At 50.2% G+C, this 26,015-nt stretch overlaps 10 protein-coding genes across 10 annotated transcripts; 4 read left to right on the top strand and 6 right to left on the bottom strand.

Annotated features, from left to right (window-relative positions):
* Positions 1–212: 212 nt before the first annotated feature.
* N7518_003521 (putative pre-mRNA splicing factor) lies at positions 213–1,828 on the bottom strand (the record flags this gene model as incomplete). Its single annotated transcript, XM_057184448.1, has 2 exons — positions 213–1,699; positions 1,750–1,828. The coding sequence occupies 2 exons, from the start codon at positions 1,826–1,828 to the stop codon at positions 213–215; spliced, it is 1,566 nt and encodes a 521-aa protein (XP_057045898.1).
* Positions 1,829–2,322: 494 nt separating this feature from the next.
* ppmA (type 2C protein phosphatase PTC7) lies at positions 2,323–3,690 on the top strand (the record flags this gene model as incomplete). The annotated part of the gene is made up of 1 exon (XM_057184447.1): positions 2,323–3,690. The coding sequence occupies one exon, from the start codon at positions 2,323–2,325 to the stop codon at positions 3,688–3,690; it is 1,368 nt and encodes a 455-aa protein (XP_057045897.1).
* Positions 3,691–4,437: 747 nt separating this feature from the next.
* N7518_003519 (uncharacterized protein) lies at positions 4,438–6,440 on the bottom strand (the record flags this gene model as incomplete). Its single annotated transcript, XM_057184446.1, has 4 exons — positions 4,438–5,241; positions 5,294–5,660; positions 5,729–6,203; positions 6,320–6,440. 4 exons carry the CDS (start codon positions 6,438–6,440, stop codon positions 4,438–4,440), a joined length of 1,767 nt encoding a protein of 588 aa, XP_057045896.1.
* A 1,700-nt stretch (positions 6,441–8,140) lies between these two features.
* On the bottom strand, positions 8,141–9,569 carry N7518_003518 (phosphatase PAP2 family protein; the record flags this gene model as incomplete). The annotated part of the gene is made up of 3 exons (XM_057184445.1): positions 8,141–8,538; positions 8,602–9,124; positions 9,189–9,569. 3 exons carry the CDS (start codon positions 9,567–9,569, stop codon positions 8,141–8,143), a joined length of 1,302 nt encoding a protein of 433 aa, XP_057045895.1.
* Positions 9,570–10,389: 820 nt separating this feature from the next.
* On the top strand, positions 10,390–11,624 carry N7518_003517 (phosphosulfolactate synthase; the record flags this gene model as incomplete). The annotated part of the gene is made up of 6 exons (XM_057184444.1): positions 10,390–10,605; positions 10,658–10,695; positions 10,755–10,792; positions 10,857–10,936; positions 10,986–11,068; positions 11,132–11,624. The coding sequence occupies 6 exons, from the start codon at positions 10,390–10,392 to the stop codon at positions 11,622–11,624; spliced, it is 948 nt and encodes a 315-aa protein (XP_057045894.1).
* Positions 11,625–11,962: 338 nt separating this feature from the next.
* Positions 11,963–14,212, top strand: N7518_003516 (putative C6 transcription factor; the record flags this gene model as incomplete). Its single annotated transcript, XM_057184443.1, has 1 exon — positions 11,963–14,212. The coding sequence occupies one exon, from the start codon at positions 11,963–11,965 to the stop codon at positions 14,210–14,212; it is 2,250 nt and encodes a 749-aa protein (XP_057045893.1).
* Positions 14,213–15,080: 868 nt separating this feature from the next.
* Positions 15,081–18,540, bottom strand: N7518_003515 (cytoskeletal protein-binding protein SLA1; the record flags this gene model as incomplete). The annotated part of the gene is made up of 4 exons (XM_057184442.1): positions 15,081–15,106; positions 15,166–17,924; positions 17,966–18,273; positions 18,343–18,540. 4 exons carry the CDS (start codon positions 18,538–18,540, stop codon positions 15,081–15,083), a joined length of 3,291 nt encoding a protein of 1,096 aa, XP_057045892.1.
* A 934-nt stretch (positions 18,541–19,474) lies between these two features.
* On the bottom strand, positions 19,475–21,047 carry N7518_003514 (PRKCSH domain-containing protein; the record flags this gene model as incomplete). The annotated part of the gene is made up of 2 exons (XM_057184441.1): positions 19,475–20,869; positions 20,934–21,047. The coding sequence occupies 2 exons, from the start codon at positions 21,045–21,047 to the stop codon at positions 19,475–19,477; spliced, it is 1,509 nt and encodes a 502-aa protein (XP_057045891.1).
* Positions 21,048–21,846: 799 nt separating this feature from the next.
* Positions 21,847–22,974, top strand: N7518_003513 (pirin family protein; the record flags this gene model as incomplete). Its single annotated transcript, XM_057184440.1, has 1 exon — positions 21,847–22,974. The coding sequence occupies one exon, from the start codon at positions 21,847–21,849 to the stop codon at positions 22,972–22,974; it is 1,128 nt and encodes a 375-aa protein (XP_057045890.1).
* A 457-nt stretch (positions 22,975–23,431) lies between these two features.
* Positions 23,432–25,837, bottom strand: rad7 (uncharacterized protein; the record flags this gene model as incomplete). The annotated part of the gene is made up of 6 exons (XM_057184439.1): positions 23,432–24,459; positions 24,515–24,680; positions 24,740–25,282; positions 25,337–25,364; positions 25,421–25,483; positions 25,818–25,837. The coding sequence occupies 6 exons, from the start codon at positions 25,835–25,837 to the stop codon at positions 23,432–23,434; spliced, it is 1,848 nt and encodes a 615-aa protein (XP_057045889.1).
* Between the last annotated feature and the right edge of the window lie 178 nt (positions 25,838–26,015).

Raw genomic sequence — 26,015 nt, 5'->3', positions numbered from 1 at the left:
GAAGTGCTATAACTTCAAAGTTGATAAAAAGCTCTCGGCATACCGCTTTACGTCATCCCCGCATTTGGCACGTGACTACGAATTACACAGGAAAGCGATGTAGATAATGATAGATCTTCTTCAATAGGTAACATACAGCCTGTTCTTTGAGTTGTGTACGATTTCCAATTAGGAGGCATCAGACAGGGGAATAGTCAAGCTATAAACCCGAATCATTCAATCCCCCAAAGCTTCACCGTACGATCGTGGCCGCTGCTAGCAATCCACTTCGCATCGTCACTGATATCCGTGCTAAGAACATTGCCCGAGTGGCCGCTCAGCGACTTCACTAGGGACCAATCATCCGCACTAAAAATGTTGACACTTTTATCAAATCCACTGCTCACAAAGAATGTGCCGGATTTCTTGGGCGAGGGGGCTTCCGCTGCTTTATCTGCTGCAGCCGGTGCAGCGCCATCAATGTCCATCCCGCCATCGGTAGAAGGCAAGAATGAAGCAGCCTCTGCACCCTTGTACCAGCGGAGATCTGACACCACGCTCTTATGCGCACCAATCCCGCCCGTCTCCTTCATCTGTCGCAAGTCCCAGCATTTGACCAAGCCGTCACCGGAACCAGACAGCACCCGGTAACCATCAACTCCCCAGTCCATACCGTAGATCTCCCGAATGTGACCGTCGAGGATCATCACGTTGCGCCCTGTCCGCAGATCCCAGATACGCCCGATGCTGTCGAATCCACCACTAGCTACGAGGGAGCCATCACTGTTGAACGCCACTGTATATACCTCGCGCGAATGGCCTTCTTGCAGGAGCAGCTCAGTTGCCGTTTCTATATCCCACAGCCGCCATGAGCTGTCGAAGGATGCCGATGCTGCGTATCGGCCCGAAGGGTGGAACTCGGTACGGCATACACGCGCCGAATGGCCAGATAACGTAGCCAGCGGCTTTTCTTGATCAAGAGCCCAGAGGTGGAGATTTCCTTCGCCGCCTCCGGAAATCAAATTGACAGTTGAGGGTGAGACATTCGAGCCGGGTAGAGTGGCACCGGGGAACCACGACAAACCGCCCACTCGATCCGTATGCGCCTTGAAGGTCGCTTTTTCTTCCAGATTGGGCACGCCGAGCAATTTGATCTCCCCGCTCCAGTTTCCAGCAGCGATGGTCTGCCCATCCGGCGCGAATCGACAAATGCTAACCGGACGATCGCCAGCAATCTGCGACCCGTAAAGATCGAATCCTTGTAGCTTTTCCTTGACAGCTTTGCGATGCTTGACATGTGTTCGAAGTGTGATTGTTGATTCGTCCTTGAGCCGAGCCACTCGAGCCTTTGCGCGCGGCAAAGAATAGAGCGCAATATTTTTCCGCGCCTCGAGTAAATCTTGCCCACCATCTGTGAAGAATTCTTCTTGTTGTTCCCCTTCCTCCTCGGCCTCTTCCATTTCTATCTCGCCTCCGCCTTGTTTCTCTGCCATGTCGGTCAAAAATTCACGTAGACGATCGCGTCGCTCTGATGGTCCTTCGCCAAATAAGGTAATTGGCTCCCCGAGTTCTCGTAGTCGCGCACGCACTCGTGTGTCATCTGTGGGAACCACCATCGCTGCCGCTCTGCGTTTCCGTTCGAATTGCGATAGAATGGCGGAGGCGCGCTCAGTTGGGATACCCCCTGGGGTAGAGGGCATATCGTAATCTTGGTCCATGGCTATGATTTTATTAGGAAGCTTCAAATCGAAGCTTTCGAGAACTACTCACGAAGATCGGCATAGCTGATGCCCCCCATGTCTGTATCCTCTGTCTCCTCAACATAAGCTTGTCGCGATGGGTGCATCATCTTGGGCAACTCAGAAGCCTGTGCTTCTCCAGTGGCTCAAAAGGCAGATTAATAAAGACTCGCGCTTGAGTAAAAGAAAAGAATTGGGGTAGAGGAAAAGGTTGGCGGGAGACAAGATGTTGCGGGCGGCAGAATCATTGATAAACTTTGGTTGGCGGTATAGCGTTGAAGAGCATGCAACTTGACGAACGTCGCGTGGAAGTGGAAATATTTGAATGCAACAAAATATGAGAATAATATTGAACAGATTCTCTTGTTTTCTTCCAATACCAAGTCTGATCCCATACAATGACAATTTCTGCCTGAGAAATCAGGTACCAACGAAAAACCAATGACGCGAGGCGGTCAGACGATAAGGGCGGGTACTGTCTTATCCATTGAGATTCATGCAGCTCCTTGATTTTTTAGTTTTTTGGATTCTGTCTTATACGCTCGCTCCCAAATTGGAGCCCTATCCTTCACGAGGGAACTGTATATAAGCCCCCCGACCAGCGATGATTCCGCCAAGTGTCTCGTGTCGAGCCTGCAGTTCCGCCTGCAGTAGCCTCCAAGCCATCGTCCGCGATGGCGTATATTCAATCTCCACCAATCCGAACGCATACAATTCCTCGCTGTTCAAAACCCAACATGTCCGTTTCTCGTCTCACGCCGCAGGAGTCAGACCAGATTCCCATCTAAGCCTGAATTTAACCCGCCAACCCTCGCGTCGAGCCTTCCACGCAACGCCAGCAACACACCTAGAGAAACCCTCTCCCTCGAAATTTTCCTACCGCGTCGCCGTCTCCTCCTCCGGCAAAGGCCGCCGCTTCCACCCCATCAAAAATGCATATAACTTCGACCCCGCCGCAGACGCCATAGGCGTTTCAAGTGACAAGAACTCCGTCAGTCGCCGCCGCAACCGCCCAGACTCCGGCGAAGACGCCTTCTTCGTAAGCCGTATCGGAAATCGCATCTCAGACTACCAAGAAACAAACGCCGAAGCAGTCGCTTTCGGCGTCGCAGACGGCGTAGGCGGCTGGACGGAATCTCGCGTCGACCCGGCCGACTTCTCCCACGGCTTGTGCAACTACATGGCGCACACCGCACAGACCTGGCACGAACCCGCCGAGCGCTTGCGCTCTAAGTACCTCCTGCAGGCCGGGTACGACCAGGTCGTGGCGGATTCGACAATCCGCGCAGGCGGGAGTACGGCCTCTATTGGCGTCGCGTTGCCGGATGGACGGGTCGAGTTGGCCAATTTGGGTGATTCTGGCTCGGTGTTGTTGAGGAGGGCCGCGGTGCATCATTACTCGATTCCGCAGACGCATGGTTTCAACACCCCATACCAACTTAGCATGATCCCGCCGCGTATGCGCGCCCAGGCGTCTGTCTTTGGCGGGGCGTTTTTGGAGGATTTCCCCAGTGATGCGTCCGTTACGAATGTGCAGATGCAGAATGGGGATGTGCTCATTATTGCTACCGATGGTGTTTTTGATAATATCAATAATCAGGACATTCTCAAGCTCGTCACGAGCCGTATGGTTCTGACGGGCGCGTGGACGGCTACGGAGTCTGGCGTCGGAGTCTCGGAGAATCTGCGTGCACTTGCTGCGCCGGGTGGATTGGCTAGTGCTCTTCCGACTCCGTCAGGCTCGCCGCTTTCCAAGAACCCGGCTCACACCGAGTCCGGACCTGAGGATGGAATCACCTTGCAGTCTGTTCTCGCGGCGACCATTGCTGGCGAGGCGAAGATTGCTAGTATCGACTATCGTCGTGATGGGCCCTTTGCCAAGGAGGCTCAGCGCTACTACCCCGGTGAATATTACCGCGGCGGGAAAGTTGATGATATCTGCGTCGTGGTTGTCATCGCTGTCGATGCATGAGTGATTTGGACAGGAAATCTGGAGATTTCGTCGAACCGGCATCATATTGTGTTTTTCCGTTTGTTTTCTAGCAGCGTGATGTATAATTGCATACATATATAGAAGGCGCGGGGATTTTTGATTTTGCAGAGAGCCGGGCATATACGTCGATACCTTGACTCCATTCAAATAGAGATTCTATAGACATAATAATCCCAATTGCCCACGCCCTTTGACCTTCGAAAGAGGCTTACCAACATACATTCTACTATTTACTGAACAGCCATTATGGATCCTTGTATTCAAGAGCTCAATACATGCAGTGAATAAGACATAGTCTCTCCATTACGTACCCTTGGGGATCTTTCTGTGCATTTGCACATAAAACAGCATTCGCTCCGATACTCTGGGCCCGAATTGGTGCATAACCAGCCCGACATAGAAGAAATCATTGGCGTGCAACCTCTGGGGAGATCCAGAGCCGGGTAACTCCTATGCTCCATGGCCAGAACACAGGTCAATGTGCAGAAGCCGATTAAAAAAAAAAACAATAATCACATTTTCAATTGATTCAAAGAAGCCTTGCTGGTTGGTCCAGCCCCGTATCCCAGTATTGCATTGGCAGGTGACAAAAAAGATGAAAAAGAAAACAAAACCGGCGGAACCGCGTAGATTGAAACAGAAACAGAAACAGAGAAGAGAACTTGAATGAGAGCGCAAATGGATAGGAGTAAGAAAATAGATATCGCAGAGTCGTGATCCTACCACTTAAGCAGCAGCCTCCGCGGGCTTTTCCTCAGATTTCTCCTCGGTGGGCTCCTCAGCTGCCTTCTCCTCAGGCTTTTCTTCCTTCTCGGGCTCAGGGGCTTTCTCATCCGCGTCAGGCATTGGGGAGTCAACGTTCTTAGTCGACTTGGACTCGAGCTCCTTTTCCTCTTCTGTCTCCAGTTTGGGGGTTTCAGCACCATCCTCCTCCTTGGATCCGTTAACGGCGGACTTCTCATCCTTGTCCGCCGGGCCGGGGGTGTCCGCGTCCAAGATGTTCTTCCAGCTAGACAAGATGCCCATGGCACGGTGACGGAAGTTGAACTCCTCATCCCGGGGAATCGAGTTGAGCTTGACAATCATCTTAAGGACCTTGTTAATCTTAGTCGAACGGATGATCGACACCTCCAAGTCTGAATGCTTTTCCAATTTGTCAAAGTAGCCGGCCATGCTAGCCATTTCATCTTCCTTGGGGGGTTGGTCGCGGGAGATGAACCCCTTTTGGAGTTTGTGGCGGAGGAACAAAACTGTAAGGTATAAGCTGGCCTGATCGGACTCGTCGGGGGAGATGGGGGATCTCATACTCTCTTTTTCCTTCTTCTTTCTCAGTTCCTCTGGGTCAATCGGCTTCTCGGATTCCTTAGCATCGGCACTGTCTCCTTCATCGCTGGCAACGGGAGCTGCCTTGGCCTTCTTGGCAGGTGCTTTCTTGGTCTTGCTGGCGGGAGTCTTCTTGCCAGTATCCTCGGTAGGAGCCTTGGGGGTGGTCAACTTCAGCTTTGTGTTAGACTTGGGAGTCTTAGCAGGCTATAATTTCGTGAGATGAGAGATCACAACACAATGAAATTGTAACACATACCTTTTCCGTCTCAGCATCGGTCTCAGCATCCTTCTTGCGCTTCTTGGAAGGAGCCTTGGATTTCTTCGAGTCATCCGCGTCCTCCATTTCAACATCGGTCTCAGCGCCCTTGCTCTTACGCTTGCCCTTCTTGGCCTCCTTTGCGGCCTTGGCAGCCTCTTTCTCCGCTTCTTGGGCTTCCAACTCAGCTTCTTCCTGGTCAATAGCTGCCTGGTGGTCGTTCAGCAGCTTCTTGAAGTATTGAAGGTTGTGGCCCTCGGATGCAACCTTGTAGGCATTGATGAGTGATTTGGTCTTATTCTTCTCGGAAATATTTTTGCACTCGGCAGGGTCGAGAGGAGTCAGGTTAGTGTTGGGAACCCAGGCGCTGTACAAAAAAAATTAGTCAGTAGAAGTTCGCGTCTGGCGTAGAGGCTGCGCGGATGGTCGACTCACAATTCATTGGTATCGAAGAACATGACGGGGAAGGTACGCTCATGGGCGCGCCTGCCATTGTCACCATACTCGCCCTTGTAGGATCCATCCTTTTGCATGGCAGTAACTGGACGAGTTTCGAGAAGGCTGGGTGGCAGAATACCCTCGTCACAGATGATAGCGGGCCAGGGCGCATAACTGCGAAGGCGGGCAAGATAAGTTTGGCCTGGCTTAGCGTCCAGGTGGGTGATGCGACTCTGAGACTTTTTGCGGCTCAGCTTCTGGGTGGCACCAGTGGAGGTCCGGCGATTCTTGGAGGATTTCTTCGCTGAAGCAGGGGTTCCGTTGGCCTCCGCGGGCGCAACGGCCTCCGCATCGGCAGGTGCAGCCTCGGCGGCTTCGCCATCGGCCTTGGCCTCAGGAGCCTCGTCAGAGAAAGCAGGCTTATCAGCCTCAGCTTCAGCGTCCGTCTTCTTGTCGGGCGCAGCTTCAGTCTCTGGAAGAAACAGCGGGTTAGTGGCGTCGCACAGAAACAGGATGTCCCGACCGGGGGACAGCGTTGAAAAATGGAGTCGCAAAACGATGAATTGATATCAATCAGTCTATGCTTACCGGCAGGCTTGTCTTCCGACAAGGTGACATCCTCAGACTTGTTCTCAGAGTCAGTGGGTTGCTCAGTGGCGCGCTCGGGCTGCTCGCCTTGGGGCGCAGAGACAGGGGTATCGTCAGCCATAATGGCAAGCTGGGATGAGATGAGTGAAAATTCACAGGGCGATTGGGTAGATTGGAACTGGGATAGGTGGTGGGAGGAGCTTCCAGGGGAGGGAGGGTAGGAGAGATGTGGAGAAGAAAGAGAGTCGCGAAAGGCGCGGGAACTTCAAGACGCGTCTGAGAACGGAAGACCCCAATGACGCCACAAGTTTCAAGTCACCACACAACAAGGCTTAGACGGTGAATTAGAAGATGAGGGTGATTGATTGATTCGCTTTTTGGATTTTAAATGTTTCAAGGTATTTGGATGGTCAATGGAAGAGCGTTGCACAGCGCGCATAGGGGTACTCCGTAGAAATGTCTCTGAATAGTTACCTCTCTGAAGTTTTTCAATAGACAGGCACTTCACGATGGGAATATGCATCCAAGATGCCAATGGAGTATCGATGTCAGCTCCTAATAGGTATCAAGGGGAAGTAATGACGCTTGGTGGGATTGCATATCACGGATCGTGGGCAGACTGATATTCCAAGTTTTCGACATAAACCAAAGGAACGACCGTTATTCTTTCTGGTCTCCTCTGATGTCTCGCTAGAAGATTGATAAATTGTAGCAGTCGATGGACGTCTTTGCTGTATGCCTTCACAATCACCGTATATCTGAACAACACGGCGCAATAGCAACGATTGGTGACATACGAGAGTCAATTTGCTCTTTTGTCTTCGTTATCTTCTGGTCTCGCATTCATTCACTGGCATATAATACCACACACTGTCAAGTGCCAAGAGACATGTATACTTCGAGCTATCACCGCGATATTCGGGGCATAGGCACGTGGATGAATCTGTTCTTCGGGTTAGATTCTTTTCAAATTAACTGCAAATTCATCGATTCAAACCAGCCTGGCCGCAATGTAAGGGAATGTGACGTGTTCCTTTTGTTATAGCCACAACACTATAACAGCCTCGGTGCTGTGCTCAATTATTGTTTGCAAGCAATCGCAAATCGCTAAAGCGATAGAGTCGCAATACATATCGAGGTAGGCCACCGTATCAAGTGTGTATTCAATGCTCTCGAGAGGTGTGTAATCACGAGCAGATCAGAACTCAAGGGTCATCCAGGGAGCTTGCGACTCTGTACCTCCTCATGTTATTGTGTCGACCGTGACAACCATGTAATATGTGATCCAGCACACTGTAATAAGTATTGGATGGGTTGTTGATTTGAACGAGGTGAGCGAATACGAGGGACAAATGGAATCAAATGAGTTGATTTAAACGCATCTGAAGTTCTATGGAAGTAAACCCCACCAAGATGATGCGATTCCTCCTTTCCTGGTCTGATGTTTTTTCCAGGGAGTATTTATATTTTGGATTTGAGAGAGAGATTATATGAAGTTTTTGTAATATCCGGACTGTCTTTGTATGTACGGTGATAATTATGCTCTACTGTCTACAAAGCTATTTAGATAATAATCATCTTTCTCTTCTAGTAAGCAAAGAATGTTTCTTGCATAAACATATTAATTGGCGAAGGTTAGGTACGGGAGAGACATCAATCTCACAGAGAGAACTGGGTAACAATAACTAGGGAGGTTCATGTAGACAGATTATAAACCAGACCAGGCGGTCTGGTGGGGTTTCATACAGGGTATCAAGTTCTAAAACAAAGACGCTGAATCCAAAGTCGAATCAACTATGGGTGTCCTCGGATGCCATGTTCTCAAACACTTTCGGTCGTGGGACACTCCTCTTCATGGACATCGAGAAGTGACGGCTCAGGCTTATGGATCCGGACAAGGCAAAGGAAGTAGTCTTCCAGTGGCAACAGGTTGAGCAGCACCCCATTAAAATACCACCCCAAGGCACATACAAGCGCTCCTGCGACAGCATCCAGAATAAAATGGTTGGCAGTGGCAACAATAGCCACAAGGATGGTAAACGGATATAGGAAGCCGAGTATGACGCAAACGAGGCGGCGCCACGACGGGAGCTCCAGTCTCAAGGCACGGGTCAGCCGAGTACGCAGGATTGTGTGCCGGTGGTGCTGCGGCAAAGGGATTGTGATCAGTGTGAGGCCGATCAATAAAGAGTAGCCGAAATGCAAGGAAGGCATCGCCGCTGGTAACAGTTAGCCAAGGATTCATAGAGAGGATTCCAGACAACACTTGCCATATTGGTTACAGAAGCGGTTTTCGGTCCACACACTGCCCGATCCCTTGATACCATGCACCGTGTCCACGAACCTATAACTGCGGGCTAGATCTCCCTCGTCACCATCCACGGCTGTATCACTCAGTAACCGAGGTGGCATGCAAGGCCAAAGAGTGAACACCACGAATGCGAGGAGATTGCACACGGCCAAAGTCCGCCGACGCGCCTGGTATAGAAGAGGACCTGCAGGCGACCCGCTCATAGCTCCCTTGGGCTTTCCGGGCTGAGCTTCGTCGATCCGATTCCGCACGGTAGTATAGTAATAGAGCCAAACGAGAAACGCGATTGTCCCAGGAATGTGTATGAACGAGTACATCCAATTGATCCAAGGCATGACAAGAGGATGGCGAAGGAAGCGTCTCTGTATCAAGGTCTCCCAGAATATTCCCAGATTCTCCTCGATCACGATTAGTTGCAATGCATGCCTCCTCGCGACATCGACGGTGTCATCCTTGAGAGTCACGGCGGTAAAGGCACGACCGAGCTGGTACGTCTATACAAATTGTGAGTTTGGTTTAGCCAAGACCGATGATAAGTTAAGGAGCAAATCAACCTACCCAGTAAACCAAAGCCCAATACCAACATTCCACCAAGAAAGGAAACTTCCGAAGCAATCGACTGAGCAAACGGTCTTGGAACACAATCGTATTCGGCGAGGATACCTCGAAATTCAACCCTAAAAGTCCAACTTGTCGCTTGTGCCATCCATCTTCCGGGGCTTGTGGTGAGTGGGAGCGAGGGCTCAGCAGACCATCCTTTGTCGATTGGCTTGAGTAACCCGACTCCAAAGAATCAAATGAAGCAGCTCGTCGAAGGTCGTTCGAGTTCCGTCGGTTGTAGCTTTTAGTCGAGGATGATCCGACAGAGCGGTTAATCCAGGTGCCTCCAAATAAGAGAACAATAACCACCAAAGGCTCTATGACCATTCCAGCTCCCATGATGGGTATCAGACCAAGGGACCAGTCGTTCTCTCGACTTGAAAGAAGAAGAAGGGGTCCTAGCAGCCTATAAAGAAGTACTTTAAGAATGAGGGGATTTGAATTATGTAGGTAATAGAGGAGGAGAGTTGGCTTCAGGGCCATCTAGTTGTGTTCGAAAATCGGCGAATGTCCAAGGCAGGTGCCAGGGCCAGGGCGGGAGCCACCGGAATCAATTGCATATTCTTTTGGCTTTTCCTTGGGTATAACTCTCTATATCGAATCGGTGTGTGAAAGCTGAGTCCACAAGGCTGGCTTTTGTTCTTGGCGAGGAGCGTGGCTGGATACAGAGACTGTAGTTTGGGGATTCCCTGACATTGATTGGATATAGCTAGGGTTGTACGGAGTAGAGATGTGCATAGATATGTGCACAAGGAGATACACAACGACCTCATGTATATAAAGTTATTCATAAAGTAGTACTTCAAGGCATATACCTCGGTACCTATGTCATCCGAGAAAGACCTTCTACAACGGTGGCATCATGGATGGATAAAATGTGCAAGATCGGGTCTGCTCTTGCCGAACGCCGAAACACTTCGCGTTACAGAGTCTCCGGTATCCGAGCCGGGGTTGTATAGAACTACATATGTTGTACAGAGTACTCCGTATGTAGAAGGAATACAATATTATTGTAGATTGTAATGGTATTTCCAAATTGATGTAATATACTACGTAAACTCATTGGCATTGATTCGATGAAGTATGTTTGACGTCGACACTTCCCAATATACATGATTTCTTCTGCGGATAGCTCGACTCGTCCAGTAACTGCCTAAATATGTTTGTTAATCCATTTGTAACCGGGCGTGTAATGAGCCGCACTTCAATTGCTCTGTCGACCCCATCTAGACACTTTTCTGTCACCCCGAAAATATATCAAGGTATCACTCTTCTGCAAGACAAGCAAAATGGCTTTGGCTTCGTGCGGTCAAACCCTAGACCTGCCAAGCCTAGAACGAAGGGAGTCACGGAGATCCGAGGCCCATACTACTCAGTGAGTACCATATAGCCCTATCATCGTTTTCTGTGGAGCTAACCTAAACTAGGTCATGGGTAAAAGATATCTCGCGGATATTCTCGAAACGTAATATTTCGAAATGTCCCCACCTACGTAACCAAATGGCATCTGACAACAACTGATAGGATGGGCGATCACGTAGATGGTCTGAAGTTTGCCGGAGGTGAGTCCCAGCAGGGCTTCGGCTGTCGCCAGAAACGAGAGCGCTGAGATAAACACCAACCCAGGTGCTTTTACTCTTTTTCACGAGACGCCACTGCGGGAATTGGTCGATCTTGCCCATGAGCACGGCGTGTACGTCTCAACGGTAAGACTGTCTTAGACCAGCAAATTAGCGTATTTGACACCGGTTTTAGGGTGGATGGGCTGAGCATCTCCTCACACATCCCGATCCAAATACGGTGTTTGACCGCTATCTGAAAAAATGCAAGGATCTCGGGTACGTGCATCCTCAGCTCGAGGCCCAGGAGCCTGGAATATAAAATCTGACTAGTCAACATAGATTCGATGTCATCGAATTGTCTTCCGGTTTTCTGTCATTCCCAGAGGATGACTGGCTCCGACTTATTGATAAAGTCCACTCATACAAGTTGGAACCGAAGCCTGAATTGGGGATTCAATTCGGAGCCGGCGGAGACACACCTGCCTCAGGACTTGAATCGATTGGGACCTCTGACCCCGGCAAATTAGTGAACTTGGGTCGTAGATTCCTCAACGCTGGTGTGAAGCGGTTGATGATTGAGTCAGAAGGTATCACTGAAAACGTCACCTCCTGGCGGACTGATGTGGTGTCGAAGATCATGAAGGAGCTTCCTCCTGAGCATATCATGTTTGAAGCTGCAGATCCCAAGGTCTTTAATTGGTACGTTCGTGAGTTTGGTATTGATGTCAACCTGTTTGTGGATCACAGCCAGATTGTGCAGTTAGAATGCCTGCGGACTGGCATTTGGGGCACTGCCGACACCTGGGGCAAGATAGTATCGTTCCGGCCGTGATCTTCTGGAGAAGTAAGCTTGAAGTAAATGTATTGTCATATCAATGCACCAATACATCATGTGAGATTCTGATTCCAAGTTCATCTACTCCGTATGTACAGACCTGGGGCATCTTGCCCAGGTGGGATGAATCTGCTTAGTCAGATGCTGGAGTCCGGGGAAAGCAGACGGCCGCACTTAACAGGCTTAGCACTTCATTAAGCCTCAACAATGACTTGAATCAATATAGATCGTTCCCGACTCAATCGGTTCATATATCTCTCACGCCTCGATGATTACCACTGAAACCCCGGACGAGTGACCCGACCTATTCACCAAACGCGAGCGCGGCGATCGGGATGCCTCGGGCCAGCACTACCCCGGGAGCACGCCTCCGATGCCGACGAGCCTGCGACAGCTGTAAAAGGCGAAAGCAAAAATGCAACGGGGAACAACCATGTACAATCTGTGTTCAAAGGCACAAGGAGTCGGAATGCCATTTCTCGGACCGGCCTGCCCGCCTACTCAAGCCGGACGCCAAGGACTCGACAATGTTGCTCAGTGAGCGCATGGTAGCATCCCCGCAGAGGGAAACGGCAATGGACCGCCTTTTGAACTCTCTCGAGGACCAAGGAATGAATATGGAACGCCAGGAAAAAGATGAGAAGGAAGGGACGGCTCCCGTGCCAAAGGTGGCGCGACTTCTGCGCGATGGGCAGGGAAAGTTTATGTATATTGGTGATTCGGCGAGTTTGTCGTTTTTACAGAGTCTGCGCCGTGTTGTTACGTCTTCCATTGGCCGATGTGAGTTTACCGAGGACAACTCGCGACACTCAATGCTCGAGGCATTTCAGGGCAACCCAAGCACTCAGTCCGGAGCTCTAGTTGCGCCACCAAGCAATCACGAAGCCCAACGACTAGCTCGTCAGTTTGTGCTTGCTACAAGCCCGTTGCTTGACTTATTTGATCTGGAGGAATTTCATCCACGGCTAGCTAATTGGGTTGCAAACCCATCGGGTGACGAAGATACCGTTAGCTCGATTTTCTATCTTGTCCTTGCCATTGGAGCTCAGGTTTCCGATATTGATCAGACAGTAGCTGAGCAATATTTTGGCAGCGGCCGTCAGTTGGCGTTCTCGGCCTTTCAGGAAACCCCAAGCATATCCACCATTCAATCATACGTTTTGGTTTCCATGTATATGCTCGGCGCATGCAGGCGCAATGGTGCATTCATGAATCTGGGGATTGCTCTGCGTGCTGCATACGCGGTAGGAATTCACCGCAAGGATGCAAATGCGCTCTTTTGTGGGCGTGAGCGCCGAGCAAGGGAGCGCGTTTGGAAGAGTCTTCGTATGATGGATCTATTTCTCAGCGCCTCCCTGGGACGCCCTCCCGCAACTTCAGACTACGACTATGACATACGGGAAGATGCTCTTATATCAGGCGAATCACAGCACCATTTGACTGTAGACCAACAGCTTTCAGCTGCGGTGATCTCGCTTTGTCGAATATTCGAACGGATCTTGACCGATGTATACATGAAGCAAGTCATCTCGATCAATGTTGCAGAGACGATATCGAACCAGCATCGGGCTTGGGTTCGCACTCTGCCAGCAATCCTCAAAATGCAGACTGAGCGGCTCGAACACAAATCCATGGAAAACAGCTTAGCCGCAGCTCATGTATTCGGGTCCTATTATTGGTCGATTATCCTGTTGACACGGCCATTCCTAATATACCGTGTTGCCCAGTATGTCAAGGGCAAACTCGATTCGGCCCCCGAAACTCGAAACGGTAGCTCTCGAATATCATTGTTTGCCGATGCATGTGTCTATTCCGCACTCCGAGGTCTAGACGTGGTCGATGATCTCTGCCATTATGCATCCCTTCCACGTCGACTACCCTTCTTGATCAACTCCGTTTTTAACTCTGTCATCGTTCTCGGCGCTGCATTCTTCGCCGACTACGATAATCTTCTCCCCTTGGAAGAAGGAATGAACAAAGCCGAACGGTTTCTAGGGCTATTTGTTCCGCACGATCCACATGCATGCCGTTTCTTCCAGATTATCAAATACCTCCGCGCTGCTGTAACCGAATACGTTTCCCGCCGAAATCGACAATGGATGAATAGGCGCAGCAAACAGGTCGACCAGCTCTTCGGCCAAGTAGGCGGTGATGAGGATCGCAACTCCCCGACCCCAGGAGCTCCACCTTTCACTGAGCCAAGTGCTGCTCACTCATCTGCATCTGCAACTGCACTATCCCCTAAATCCCCTGACAAAATGCCCGTTGGAAGTCCATCCTCCTACATACCCTCCCAACCACTCCCCCAACCACTCTCTCAACCCCAACTCTTAACCGACAACGATGTTTGGGAAGCCCTGTGCAATGGCGCAGACCCCACCGCAGCTTTGTCTTATGATGCAGCCATTTCTGCGTTAACTACCTCGGGCATCCCGGTCGGCTGCTCTCCTGGCGGGACTATTCCTTCCGGCCCGATCCCAGCGTCTGGCCCATCTCCGCTTTCTGACGTGATGTTCCCGGATAACGGTCTGCTGTATATGGCTGAGGATCTTCCAGTCTTTGGCATCTGGGGAGATGAGCCATGATTACCCAGTGCATGTCGGAAAACGAATTAGAAGATGCGATGAAAAGCGGGTGTACTGGTACAGATCTTCCTATTGTTTCGGGGATTATGATGCTCTCTTGTAATTTTTTTTGTATGGTCGGATGTGTTGATATATATACCCCCGAGGGCGAATCGATTTATTTTTACGTGGATCCGTACAGAATTTATGTGGTATTGGTCAGGCCAGAGTGCATCGAATGACCAAATTTGATGTCAACGCCATACGTTTCTGAGGCTGAGAGGCAAGAGAAAGGAATTGCACTATGTATTTTGAGTGATGATATATGTTCATATTACAGGTACCAGTTCGATCTGGGTCGCGGTGCATAGAAAGTTTACTCATGGAGTACGTAGACTAGGCAAATTCCAACGACTCCTTGGATTATGTATGAGCCGGTAGAAAGGGAGAGAACAAGAGCGAAAAGGGTAACCATCCAGACAAAGAAAAGGGAGAAAGAGAGGGCATCCACACAATAAGCATCACCATAGACAGATTTATATGACAATAAGCTAGAGACAAAGAAAAATGCAGGATATGAGAGGCCTAATCAGACCTGTCAGAGCACAGGAAAGGAATATGGATAGCTCGCTAAGTGCGGGGGTTTTGCAAGGGAAAAGGACGAAGAGGATTCGTGGCATGAGCTTCGATACGCGCTGCGTCAAAACGGGGACCAGGGTCATGATATGTACATGTGTTGATTCCAAGGGCACTGGTTCAAAAGGACACTGCGATATGTGAAAAGAACATCCTAGCCTCAGAATGAGCAAAACTTGAGGCAATATAGGGGAAATTGCCAGGAAACCAGAATTATATACGCCAGTCTAGTATGGGCAAACACAGAAGCAGTTTAGAAGCCGAACGGATTATTGGGGGCTGTGAATCGAGTTAGTTTCTGTTAAATTTTACCACCTTTAATGGTAAGAAAAACTTACTAGCTTGCGAAAGGTTAGCTCTGAGTCCAGTCGGTTGTGGCTCAAGCTTCTTGGGACCATCTGGCTTGACACCAAATCTGATAGGGGGAGCCGGTCCGGTCTTCTGTGGTGACAGGGCGGTCGCTGTTGGTTGCTGGGGAATTGGCGGCACAGGAGGCGGAGATGTGTAGGACTGGTTGCCGTAGCCATTGACACCAGTGGGTTGCGGTTGCAGTGCAGGGGGAAGGACAGAGTTGATACCAGTCTGCATTGGTTGTTGGAATTGCCCATATCCACCAAAGCCTGTGGGCTGTGGCCCAAGTCCCTGGAATCCAGTTTGTTGAGGGGCCATCTGGCTACCAAACGGCAGTTGCTGTTGCTGTTGCTGTTGCTGCTGGATACCGAATTGTGACTGGGGAGTAAACCCGGTGGGCTGCGGCATCAAGCCATTCTGATATTGAGGTTGACCCATAAATCCTGTCGCTTGCGGCTGCATCGCGGCTTGGTAACGTAGCTGGTTTATTTCGCTCAGACTCTGGCCAGGAGGAGCAACCGGAGGACCCGCCTGGGGAAGGCCCGTCAGTTGAGCTTGCAATGGAGGAGGGCCAAAGGAGTTTTGCAGTTGCGAGAAGTTCTGAGGCGCGGACAGTGGGCGCTGCGGGGGCGGAGGCAGAAGTGAATTATGCCCAACTGTCGGAGGGGCCTGTGGGCGTTGTCTGGCCTGTGCTTGGAACCCGGTCTGTTGAGGGCTGAAAGATCGTTGATACTGTCCTATCTGTGCCACTTGCGCAAACAAGCTAGGAGTGGCACCTGTTTGTTGAGCCTGTATAGCTGGGGATTGCACGGCAGTGGCCTGCGGCTGCAGGGCGGGTATAGGCGGGGCAGCCGGTGCAGTAGGCTGAGCCGGTGTCGGCTGCAAAGGAGCTTGAAGCAAAGTCAGATCCGCCATTGCCCCTGTTGGCTGAGGAACCTGAGCTGCCGCAGGCGGTGGCGTCGGGGTGGCTGCAGGTGGCCCAGCAGGTTGCTTCGGCTGCTTCACCTCCCAAGCATCATCTTCAAATCCAGCTGCAGGCTTTTCAGCTGCCGCAGGTGGTGGGCTCGCCGAGCTGTCTGATGATTTAGGTTCCTCTCCCTGCCCGAACGCCTTGGGATCGACCTCTCCGGCTGGAACGTTTGGTGTTGGTCTGGCCCTGCGAGTGTTGTTGCGCAGCACACCACCGGGCCCGGAAAACAGACCACCTTGCCCTCCGTCCTCGCCATTGCCAATGACTTCCTCACCACCGAAACTGACATTTCGAAGCTTGGTCTTGTCCGGGGCACGGCCATATTTGGCATCCAAGACCTTCATTACTCGCAAGGTATCACCCTGGTTTAGACCCAGAGTCTGAAGGATTTCAGATGTAATGTCCGGCAGCACAGATTCGTCCATCGCGTCCTTGTTAAATGACTGTGCATATCGCTCACAGCGATGTGGCCCAACGCCAGCCTTAAGGAAGAAGTCAAACCAATCGTAATCGGAACGTTGCACAGAAGCCCCAGCTTTGGAATCATTGCCAATGGTAACGCGAGGTCGGATGCTTGAAAGAGGTTTGTCCTCATCTAGCGAGACGCCGGCAACTTTCTCCACATGCTCGAGATCTTCAACTGACATCTTCGAGACAGGGACGGCAATCTTGATACCGTTCACCTTGTGAAGCTGGATTTTACCATCCTGGAGACCTATAAACTGGGCTTCCACTGTGAAATCCTTGGTCCGATCCGTCCACCTTCGCACCTTAGTCATATCGGGTTTCGATTTGATTTTGCTGTCGCGCTTGCTGTGACGGTCCGATGAATCCATGGATTCCGTCCGTGACTTGCCCATCGCAAGTTTGGACAGCCGCATCTCCTCCATCCGGTTCTTTTCCACACTCGACAAACCTGGTTCATGAGGCATCAAAGGCGCCTTCGGTATCAATCCTATGACTTCAACATAGCTGCTAGGGACAACACCCTCCTTGTTGTTCTTCAATCGCCGCACCATCCACCACTCTTCAGACTTGGTATCATCAAGGATGATGACCTCGTCCCCCACAGCTACTGTAACTTCATCATCACCTTGCGCCATAAAGTCATACAGGATCTGGCCCTTCTTGGGACCGCCCCCTTCTCCTGCCTCGATCACCTCACGCAGTCCTTCTGCCCGGTAGGCACCGGCGATCTCGCCGAGTGCCGCTGCAATCTCGTGGGCAGTGTCTTTGGCACCTGCATGGAAATCGATGCTTTTGCTAGGCCTGACAAGGTCAACAAAGACATGCTTGCCTTCGATCGAGTAATGAGTGAGCTTCTCTGCACTCCATTCTTTCTGCCGATCATCGCCTTCAGGAGAGATGAAGATGATTCCAGTAGCCATGTTGATTCCCAATGTCGTCGGCATCTTCTTTCTCTTGCCCATCACTTCAACCATCTCATTGATATTGTAGATATGATAGCCGGAAGGTGACCGAGGCGTCATCTCACCTGCCCGGTTGTAAGGGGGTGATGCTTTGACATGTGTCCGATCACGACCCATGGCAGGCGCCGCCTGCTGGGGACGTGGCGGAGTTGGGTCAGGCGAGTAACGGTTCATAGTGGGGGACGCATGTTCCGAAGGTGGTCGACGTGGCAGACTAGGCGGCGGAGACTCCTCGTGGTCCTCTTCTTGATCGTACGATGGTCGGACGGGAAGACTGGGTGGCGGGGGTTCATCTCTGGTCGTCTCGGCAGATACCCTCGTAGGGGCATGCTGCTTATGGATGATGCTGGCGATCGCAGCAGCAGCGGGGTTGTGAGACATATCAACCGGAGAGGCGGCGGGGGATGCCTCGGTTTCTTCCGATGCAGTCTGCGTCGGCCGCTGCGGAAGCGTCGGCGCGGCAGGCTCGGCTCGAACAGAAGGTTGAGGGGGGGAGTCGTTTCAGCGGAGGTATCCTCGATGATTTCGATGTAATTCGACGGCGCAAACCCATACTCCGAGTTGGCTCCAACCAACGTCCAGTCTGGATCCGAGGTGTCATACACCATCAGCTCAGCATCTTCTGAGAAGGAAATCTCCTCGTCGGTCTGTCGCGTATAGTCGAAGAGGGCTGTAGCTCTGTGCGCTGGTTGCACCTGTTTCATATAATATCAGCAATTGTCCATGCAGCGAGGCCTGCGCGGATGCCATCGGCGGAGACTCACCTCTTCGACATAGTTGTTGGGAACTAGGCCTTCAGGTTCGTCCTCATCCTCCCGACTAGCCTTCTTTTTAGCCCTCCACCAGGCATCATCCGCATTCTTTTCCAAAATGTAGAGGAGGTCGCCCTCGTGAATCTCGAGTTCGCCCGCTCCCTGTGGCTGGTAGTCGTACACAGCCGAGTATACACCGATGAAACCCATATTGGAAACAACTCGTGGTCCTACGGCGATCAATTATGACGGCAGTCCGCTGCAGATGGCAGCGTCTCAACGTGCCAGCTCTAGGTTTCGCAGTGATGTAGGGGAAGAACCGGTAGAATTAGTGACGCTGTCCGTTGCTCGGTCAGCCTTGGCGCTCCTTAGTGCGGGTACGGGTCAGATGTCGGGGCGCGCGGAGGTAGAGAAAAAGGTTAGGCGCAAGGGATTGAGAGAGGGGGAAAGGTAAGAAGAGGGTGAGGTTGGATTAGGAGAGAGGGAGAGGGCGGGAAGGTGGGCCATAGGCGATAGGGAGTTTACAGTCACGTTGCCTCGAGCTATAGTGAACTATGTGGTTGTTTCATTCTCTTCGGTGGAATTCTTTTGCCTTTTCCTTTCTTTTCTCTTCTTCTTTTCTTTTCTTGCCATTATCTGTCTTGTACTTCTTTAATTCTCCGGACTACTTGTCTATCCAAAGCGCCCCTCGGCTCCGCAGGGCAACTGACGTACGCCTGCGGCTATATATTTGATTAATATAGGGTTAATATACTAGCCTTGGAGGTATGTGGGTTGCAATCCAATTGCCTGAATCTAACATTAGAATGCTTCCTACAGTAGAAATCTCGAGAATTAGGACGCGTATAAACATCTATTAAATATATAAATGTACCCATACACGACATCTGGAAGCATAAAACACTTGAATAGTACCTCTAAAGTAAATGGATTAGTTACATGTAATAGATATCACGTAAGATACGAATTAGCTCTTAGACAAAATTTGCACCTTCGCATGAAGTTCAGAATGAGTATTTATAGTAAACCGAGGTAGGCTAGTAATGTTCCTAGCTCAGCTAATCGCAGAAAATAAACACAATATCATTCATATGAGGCTTGTAAAAAATAAGACATCAAAATGTACAAGATCTACTATACAATGTCATAGTTCATCTTTAAAGGTCTCTTCGCTACCCTCGCTGTTTTCAGGCTTGGTTGAGGACTGCTTCTTCTTTTCGACCGACTCTGTTTCCTGCTTTGGCTTTTGGCCAGAGAAACTTTCAGATACCTTGTTTTCATCCAGTTTCTCTGAAGAAGGCTTGTCGTTCAAAGTGTCTTCCTCGTCGTCTTCAAAGCTGCCTTGGAACTTGATCACGCCGTTGCTTTCAACAACTTCCAGCGTCCAGTCTTTGCCTTCTGCTCTTTCTTCCAGTAGATTCTTCATCTCCTCCAGTTTCTCCGGGTCGATATCGTACTTTTTCAGTACCTGCTTGGACGTTTTCCGGACCTCGCCATTCTCGCGTTTCGCAACCACCACCACCTCCACTCGCTCCTCGCTTGTGGATACCACCCGTCCTTTTTCAATTACCTTGCCCTCCATGCCAACAAGCTTACGACCGCCAACTTCGATTCCTCCGACAATCGGGAGGCTGGCTTGGTCGGCATCTGCATCCGCATCCGCAGCAGCATCGGCTAGTTGGTTGGCCATGTACCACTCTGTGATTGCTTCCCATTCGGTGACTTCGTCAGGCATCAGGATTTCACGACACTCGATAGTGTGTACCTCATCCTGCCGTGGTGGCAGGAAAGCGACGTCATCACATAGACGAGGGGTATAGATTACCATTAGGTAAGAGCACGTGGTGAGCTCCTTAATCCAGCCGATGTGATCTGTCGATTGTGGGTGGCAATGAAACTGCACTTCAACTTTGCGCTCGCGTCCCGTAAGATCGCACTTGGTCCCGCCACGCAGATGCTGGACCAAGTACCGTGAGCCGCCCTGCGTGTGAAGCTCTGCCACATCTGTCTGGGCGGATTGTTTCTCTCCCTCGCCCTTGTCGCCAATAAACTTTCCCAAGACGAAGGAATGCGTTTGAGTGTCTTCGATTGGTGGGTAGTTGGGGATACCACGGCCAGCGGGGAGCGCATGGAACTGCTTGATCTGCTTCTGATAACAGAAGGAGTAGGACCACCAGCCAGAGAAATAGTACATGCATTTCCCCTCCATTTCACGTAGGAGTTCCAGGCCGCGATCTGTCGCCCGAGCTAGTTCCCTCTGCTCCTCGGCTTTGCTATCCTCCTTGTCTCTCGTTGTATTATGGTCGTCGTTCGTGACACGTGGGATCTGGCAGAGGAGTCGCCGGTTCTCTAGTATCATCTCTTCGTAGGTGAACAGAGATACATTCGCATCCTCGGGTTGGGCGGTGGAGTCCGTTCTATCCTTTCCCTTGTAAACCTGGGGATTGTTCTGGTCATTGGCGCCGGGGCTGGCCTCGGATCGGAGCAATGCTTCGGCGTGGGATTCAAGCACATACTCCTCGGGGAATGTCACTTGATACTTTAAGCAATATCCAACGTTAGGTTTGCTTTAAATCGGTGCAAGACAGATCCAACCAACCTACCTGGGGATAAGCCAGAATATCGTCATTAATGTTGAACGGTTTTTTGTTTGCCCATGTGCTAGACACAGCACATGCCAATACCAGCCACGGCGCCAGGCTTGCTGAGTGACCCATCTCTTAGAACAGATCAGATTAGAACACAGTGGACCAAGGATGACAGTGGAGTCTAGGCGTTGTGGAAGTCAGGTATCCCGAAGCTTCCCCGCGAAAGGCGCTTGTCGCAAGAAGCTTCAATTCGGCAATGGTAAGGGTTTTTCATGTAAATCAATCGCATATAGGTATCAGTGTATTTATATAAAGACAGGAGTAAGTAATTTTCCAAGGCTGGAATGAATCAAATGCCTACCCACAAGGCGGTCCTCGCATGTCAGGTTTGGCAGTTGGAGAGCGGCAGCTGCTTCGTGGCCTTATCTGATAACGACCAATCTATGTACTCCGTACTTCCGACGGAACACTTGTACCACTTGGAAGCAGATGTACATATTGTAGAATGCATGGAAATGGGTATTTTAATATTTCTCATAGAATCACTCTGCATGGAAGTCTCTAGCACGCATATATCGATCCTTATATCCACAGAATTACTGATGGCTTATAGATCCCAATTTCCAAGGTCACCTGATTTGAAATGCTGAACTCAGCATTAGTACCTCATTTATCAGGTACTAACACTAACCACATCTGGCTAGCTCTTTGCTTAGCGGCTGCTGACGGGAAAGTTGGTAATAAAGCCACGCCATCTCATTGGCCGGACCAGGCTGACTGATGTCTTGCAAAGCATTGCGATGCCCAGGATGGATACTACAAAGAGTATTTATGAGATTGACTAACGCTGACAGCATTTTCCTTCCCAGCAGAACATTCTACTCTTTTCAATCGCTTCTTTGGCATATAAATAGTCCACATCTCATCCATGAAACTACTTCTGCCACTTTTAATTTGTATCACAGCAATCTTCCTTGCCTATAACCCTTCTATCAAAGACTCTCTCAAAGACTCTTTGCTCTCATTTATCCAGCAACAAGCTCCTAGCCTGTCAGAGTACCTTCAGACCAAAAACATTGTCAATCAGACAAACTACAACCACAACCTGAACCTGGAAACCCCGACGCCCATAGTCTTCCCCATCACAGACATGTCCGTCCCTCGCTCTATCCGACAGGCATTCCTTGCCATTGAGCAAGCAGAAGGCGCAGGTGCCCGTGTGCGCCGCTCCATTGGAACTGCCAAGCTCCGCAACTTCAGTCCCTTCCTCATGCTTGACCACTTCACCATCGGCAAGGGCGCCGGCTTCCCAGACCACCCTCACCGCGGTCAAGAGACCATCACATATTTGCTGTCCGGCGGCGTTGACCATGAAGACTTTGCCGGTAACAAGGGCACTATCGGACCCGGCGATCTGCAATTCATGACCGCAGGCCGCGGTATCATGCACGCTGAGATGCCCCACGAGAACGAAGACGGTAGCCCGAATGTCGGTATGCAGTTGTGGGTCGATCTGCCCCAGAAGCTGAAATTCTGTGAGCCTCGTTATCGTGATCTTCGCGCCGAGGAGATTCCCCTCGCCACAGTCGATGAGGGCCGCGTCAAGATCAAGGTCATCTCGGGCCAGTCGCACGGTGTTGACTCCGTGCGTGACTTGGCCTACACCCCTGTCTGGATCTTGGATATCACCATCAAGCCCGGTGGTCGTATATCGCAGCCTCTGCCACAGGGATGGAACTCATTTGCTTACACCTTGGCTGGTGAGACTGTCTTTGGCTCGAATGATTCCACTCGCATCGTGAAGGAATTCACAAACGTTCAATTCGAGCAGACGGGTGACTTTGTTGAACTCTCCGTCCCGGATAATGCCGAGAAGGGTGCCCGCATTTTCCTTGTGGCTGGTCAGCCACTGGACCAGAAGGTTGTTCAGTATGGTCCTTTTGTACTGAACACTCAGGATGAGGTTTACCAGGCGATGCTCGACTACCAGACCGCCTCCAATGGATTTGAGAGGTCTCGAAACTGGCAGAGTGAGATTGGCAAGCGAATGGGATAAAGACCATGGGCTCTGTCAATTGGTTTGCATTTCCTTGAGATATATGGGTTATGATTACATACATCGTGGTGTTTGGCGTAGGTGTACATGATAGTGAACGAATGAAGTCCTTTATATGAATGATTCAGCAAGTCCCGACCTCGGGAGCATTGATAAATACATCATATCACATATTACACATGAAAGAGTTCTTTCTCACCGCGCGTATTCTTCTTGGCTACAGCCCCAGGAACGAAAAAGACATGTAGAAAGCTATTGCAGTGCTATCTTGAATATAACGTCCCTAATATTATTCCGAGATAAATTAATCGGAGTATTTTATAAGTTGTCAAAGATTCTAGGGAGAAAACCAAGTTTGCCTGAAATTTTTCAAAGACTTTTGATTCAGATCGCAATATCGCCAAACTACACGAGAGAAAAAAGGAAAAATAGTACTGTCGAACCACCGTAGCGCCGCTCAAATTGTCTCGCTCTGGGTGATTCCGTCGATTTTGATAGTCGCTCCCACGGTACCGATCAGAGCAAGTCCCCTGGGGATGTGGACGTCGCGAATCTTGAAGCAAGCAAAAACAACCAGTCTCTGAAGGGCGGGACAGCACCGGAAGATACACTGCGCAAGGTAGTCGTCCACGGCAGTGCTAAAGGAAATATCAAGATATTTGAGGTTGGAATACATTTTGTCTTCCGCAAAAACCTGTTCGAACGCTTTGTATGAGATATGACGGCACGAGGCGATGTTCAAGTGTTGGATCTTCAACCCTGAATGTTCCATGAGCGCGACGAAGCCGTTGGAAGCAAGCCCAATAGGCTCTTCCGGGCCGGCCGGGTTCGTCATGTCCACGTCTCGGAGGGAGTTCAAGTCTACATAGGTAAGGGCCGGATTAGACCAGTCTGTGAATAACGCGGCTAAACCTTTATCGGTGAAGGTTGAGTTGAGAGCAAGACGAAGCTTGGTCATATGACGGCAATGTTCATGGATATGCTGTAGGAGTCGATCATCGACAAGGTTGAATTCCTCCAGAGATAGGGTTTCCAGCTGAGGGCCAATGCTACTGATGACTTTTAGGAGAGGCTCGGTCTTAACGTCGGTCTCAGCCAGAAAGCGCAGCGACAAATGCTGAAGGGACTTGAGCGTCGAAATTCCCTCAAGCATCTCATTGTCGATTTTGTGTAAAAACTTCAATTTCAGTCTTTGAAGGTTTGGGCAATGAAGACACATCACTCGAGCGGTTTCATTATCAAATGCATCATCCAGGTTCCACAGTTTGAGGCTTATGAAACGATGACCAAGTTTCATGAAAATTTGGCGCCAACAGGCATCGGTCACAAGGTTTGGCCCATCTAGGTGGAGATCTTTGATCTCCATATCACGCTCCATCATATAGTGAAAAATCGGGTCCTTCATTGGTGTGGTAAACCGAAGGTTGACCCTTGTTAGACGAGGCATGGAAGCTAGGATCTTGTGGTAATCATCCGTGCCGAGTTCTAGCCATTGGTTAGACTTTCTTTGTTCAAACAAGAGGAAATAACTCTGACTTACTAGCACAATCGAACAAGTCGATGGATGTGTACTGGGGTCGTAAGAATAGATCTAAGGTTCGTGAGGTCACGGCCCGCCTTCTAGACAAGATCTGACCGAGACGTAACAGCAAAGACGGAGGCAAATCACCGAAGTCCTCAATATCATGGATATAATCTGCCACTTTCTATGGAACAATTAGCACTCCTTGCTCAATTCCCTGGAATTTGAATGCTGTGTACATACCTTGATGCAGGTTTCCAGTAGACTCTGAGTTCCATGAGGTGTCAACCCATCAAGTAGATTAGCTTGATTCTGACGCCGTCCAATACCAGGGGCACGCTTCTTTGCCGGGGGTTTTTTCTCGTCGGCCTTTTGCTTCTTAGAGCAATCAACGCAAAGCAGGCCTCCGTTCGGACCGGCCTTGCTATAGGGAGTCACGGTGAAACGCTTGTCGCAGATTTCACAGTTTGCAAGCTGACCCGGTTGCGGCCGGTTCTTTTCTTCGTGGATCTGTAGCGCAAGGAAGTCATCGTCTTCCTCATCATCGTAATCGCCACTGAAGCGAGCCTTGCGCTTAGCAAACTCCTTACTATTTTTGATCCTTGCAATGGCTTGCTGGCGCTTGCGCTTTTTTATAGGGTCATCTAGTGACTCCAAGACCGATGGGGACCTAGATTCTTCAGCTGCATTGGATGATTCTTGTTCAGCTTGATCAGGCTGGCGCTGCGCCTCGGCTTGCCGGCGGTCCCAATCATCACGAATTTGTTGGGCTGAGATATTATTTGACTACAACCAGTCAGCCAAGCCATAATATGTAGAAGAACAAGAACATCAACATACAGCAAGATAGTCGGTCAAGGCAGAGCGTCTAGTGTGTGCAGTGAGTCTCTGGGGGGCGATAAGGTTATGGGAAGCAAAACATACGGGCCCCGAATGCCCTGAGGCTGGTTTGGCTCTCTTGTCCGCCTTGCCTGTCTCCTTCCCGTCCTTTTTAACCTGTCAGTTTGGATAATATCACAAAGGATAGCACTACTCACATATTTGGAGGTTGTAAAGTGAGGCTCCAAGTCGGTCTGGGCCCGAGTCACTGGACCCGTGGCAATTTCGCGTTTCACTTAACGCGGTCTTATCTGAGATAAGAAATGGGCGATGGGGAATACAGGGGAATAGGAGGGAATTATGCGGAAGAAGAGAGATGTTAGAGACCTTTGATACTTGATGAGTTTGAAGATGATGATTTGCCACCAAGACAGAAAAGAAGAAAAGGAACTGAAAGGGAAATCGGAAGATTCCGAGGAAAATATTTCTCTGGTTCAGGCACCTGCTGCCTCCCGACTGCATCCTCCTCTCATTTTCTTTTCATCTTCTCATCCTCCTTTGTTTCCTTTGATTTCTCATTTATTTATTTACCTCTCTAATTCGCGGCTTATCCCGGCTTTTATCCCATCTCCTGTCGTCTAGCGACTGATCACATATTCGTACCACAAACAAGCAAAGTCGCGCTTTTCTAGGTACATCC

Source organism: Penicillium psychrosexuale (genome assembly GCF_028828465.1).
Source record: "Penicillium psychrosexuale strain IBT 29551 chromosome Unknown utg000002l, whole genome shotgun sequence".
NCBI classification, from domain to species: Eukaryota; Fungi; Ascomycota; class Eurotiomycetes; order Eurotiales; family Aspergillaceae; genus Penicillium; species Penicillium psychrosexuale.
This window is presented reverse-complemented; position numbering and strand designations above follow the sequence as displayed.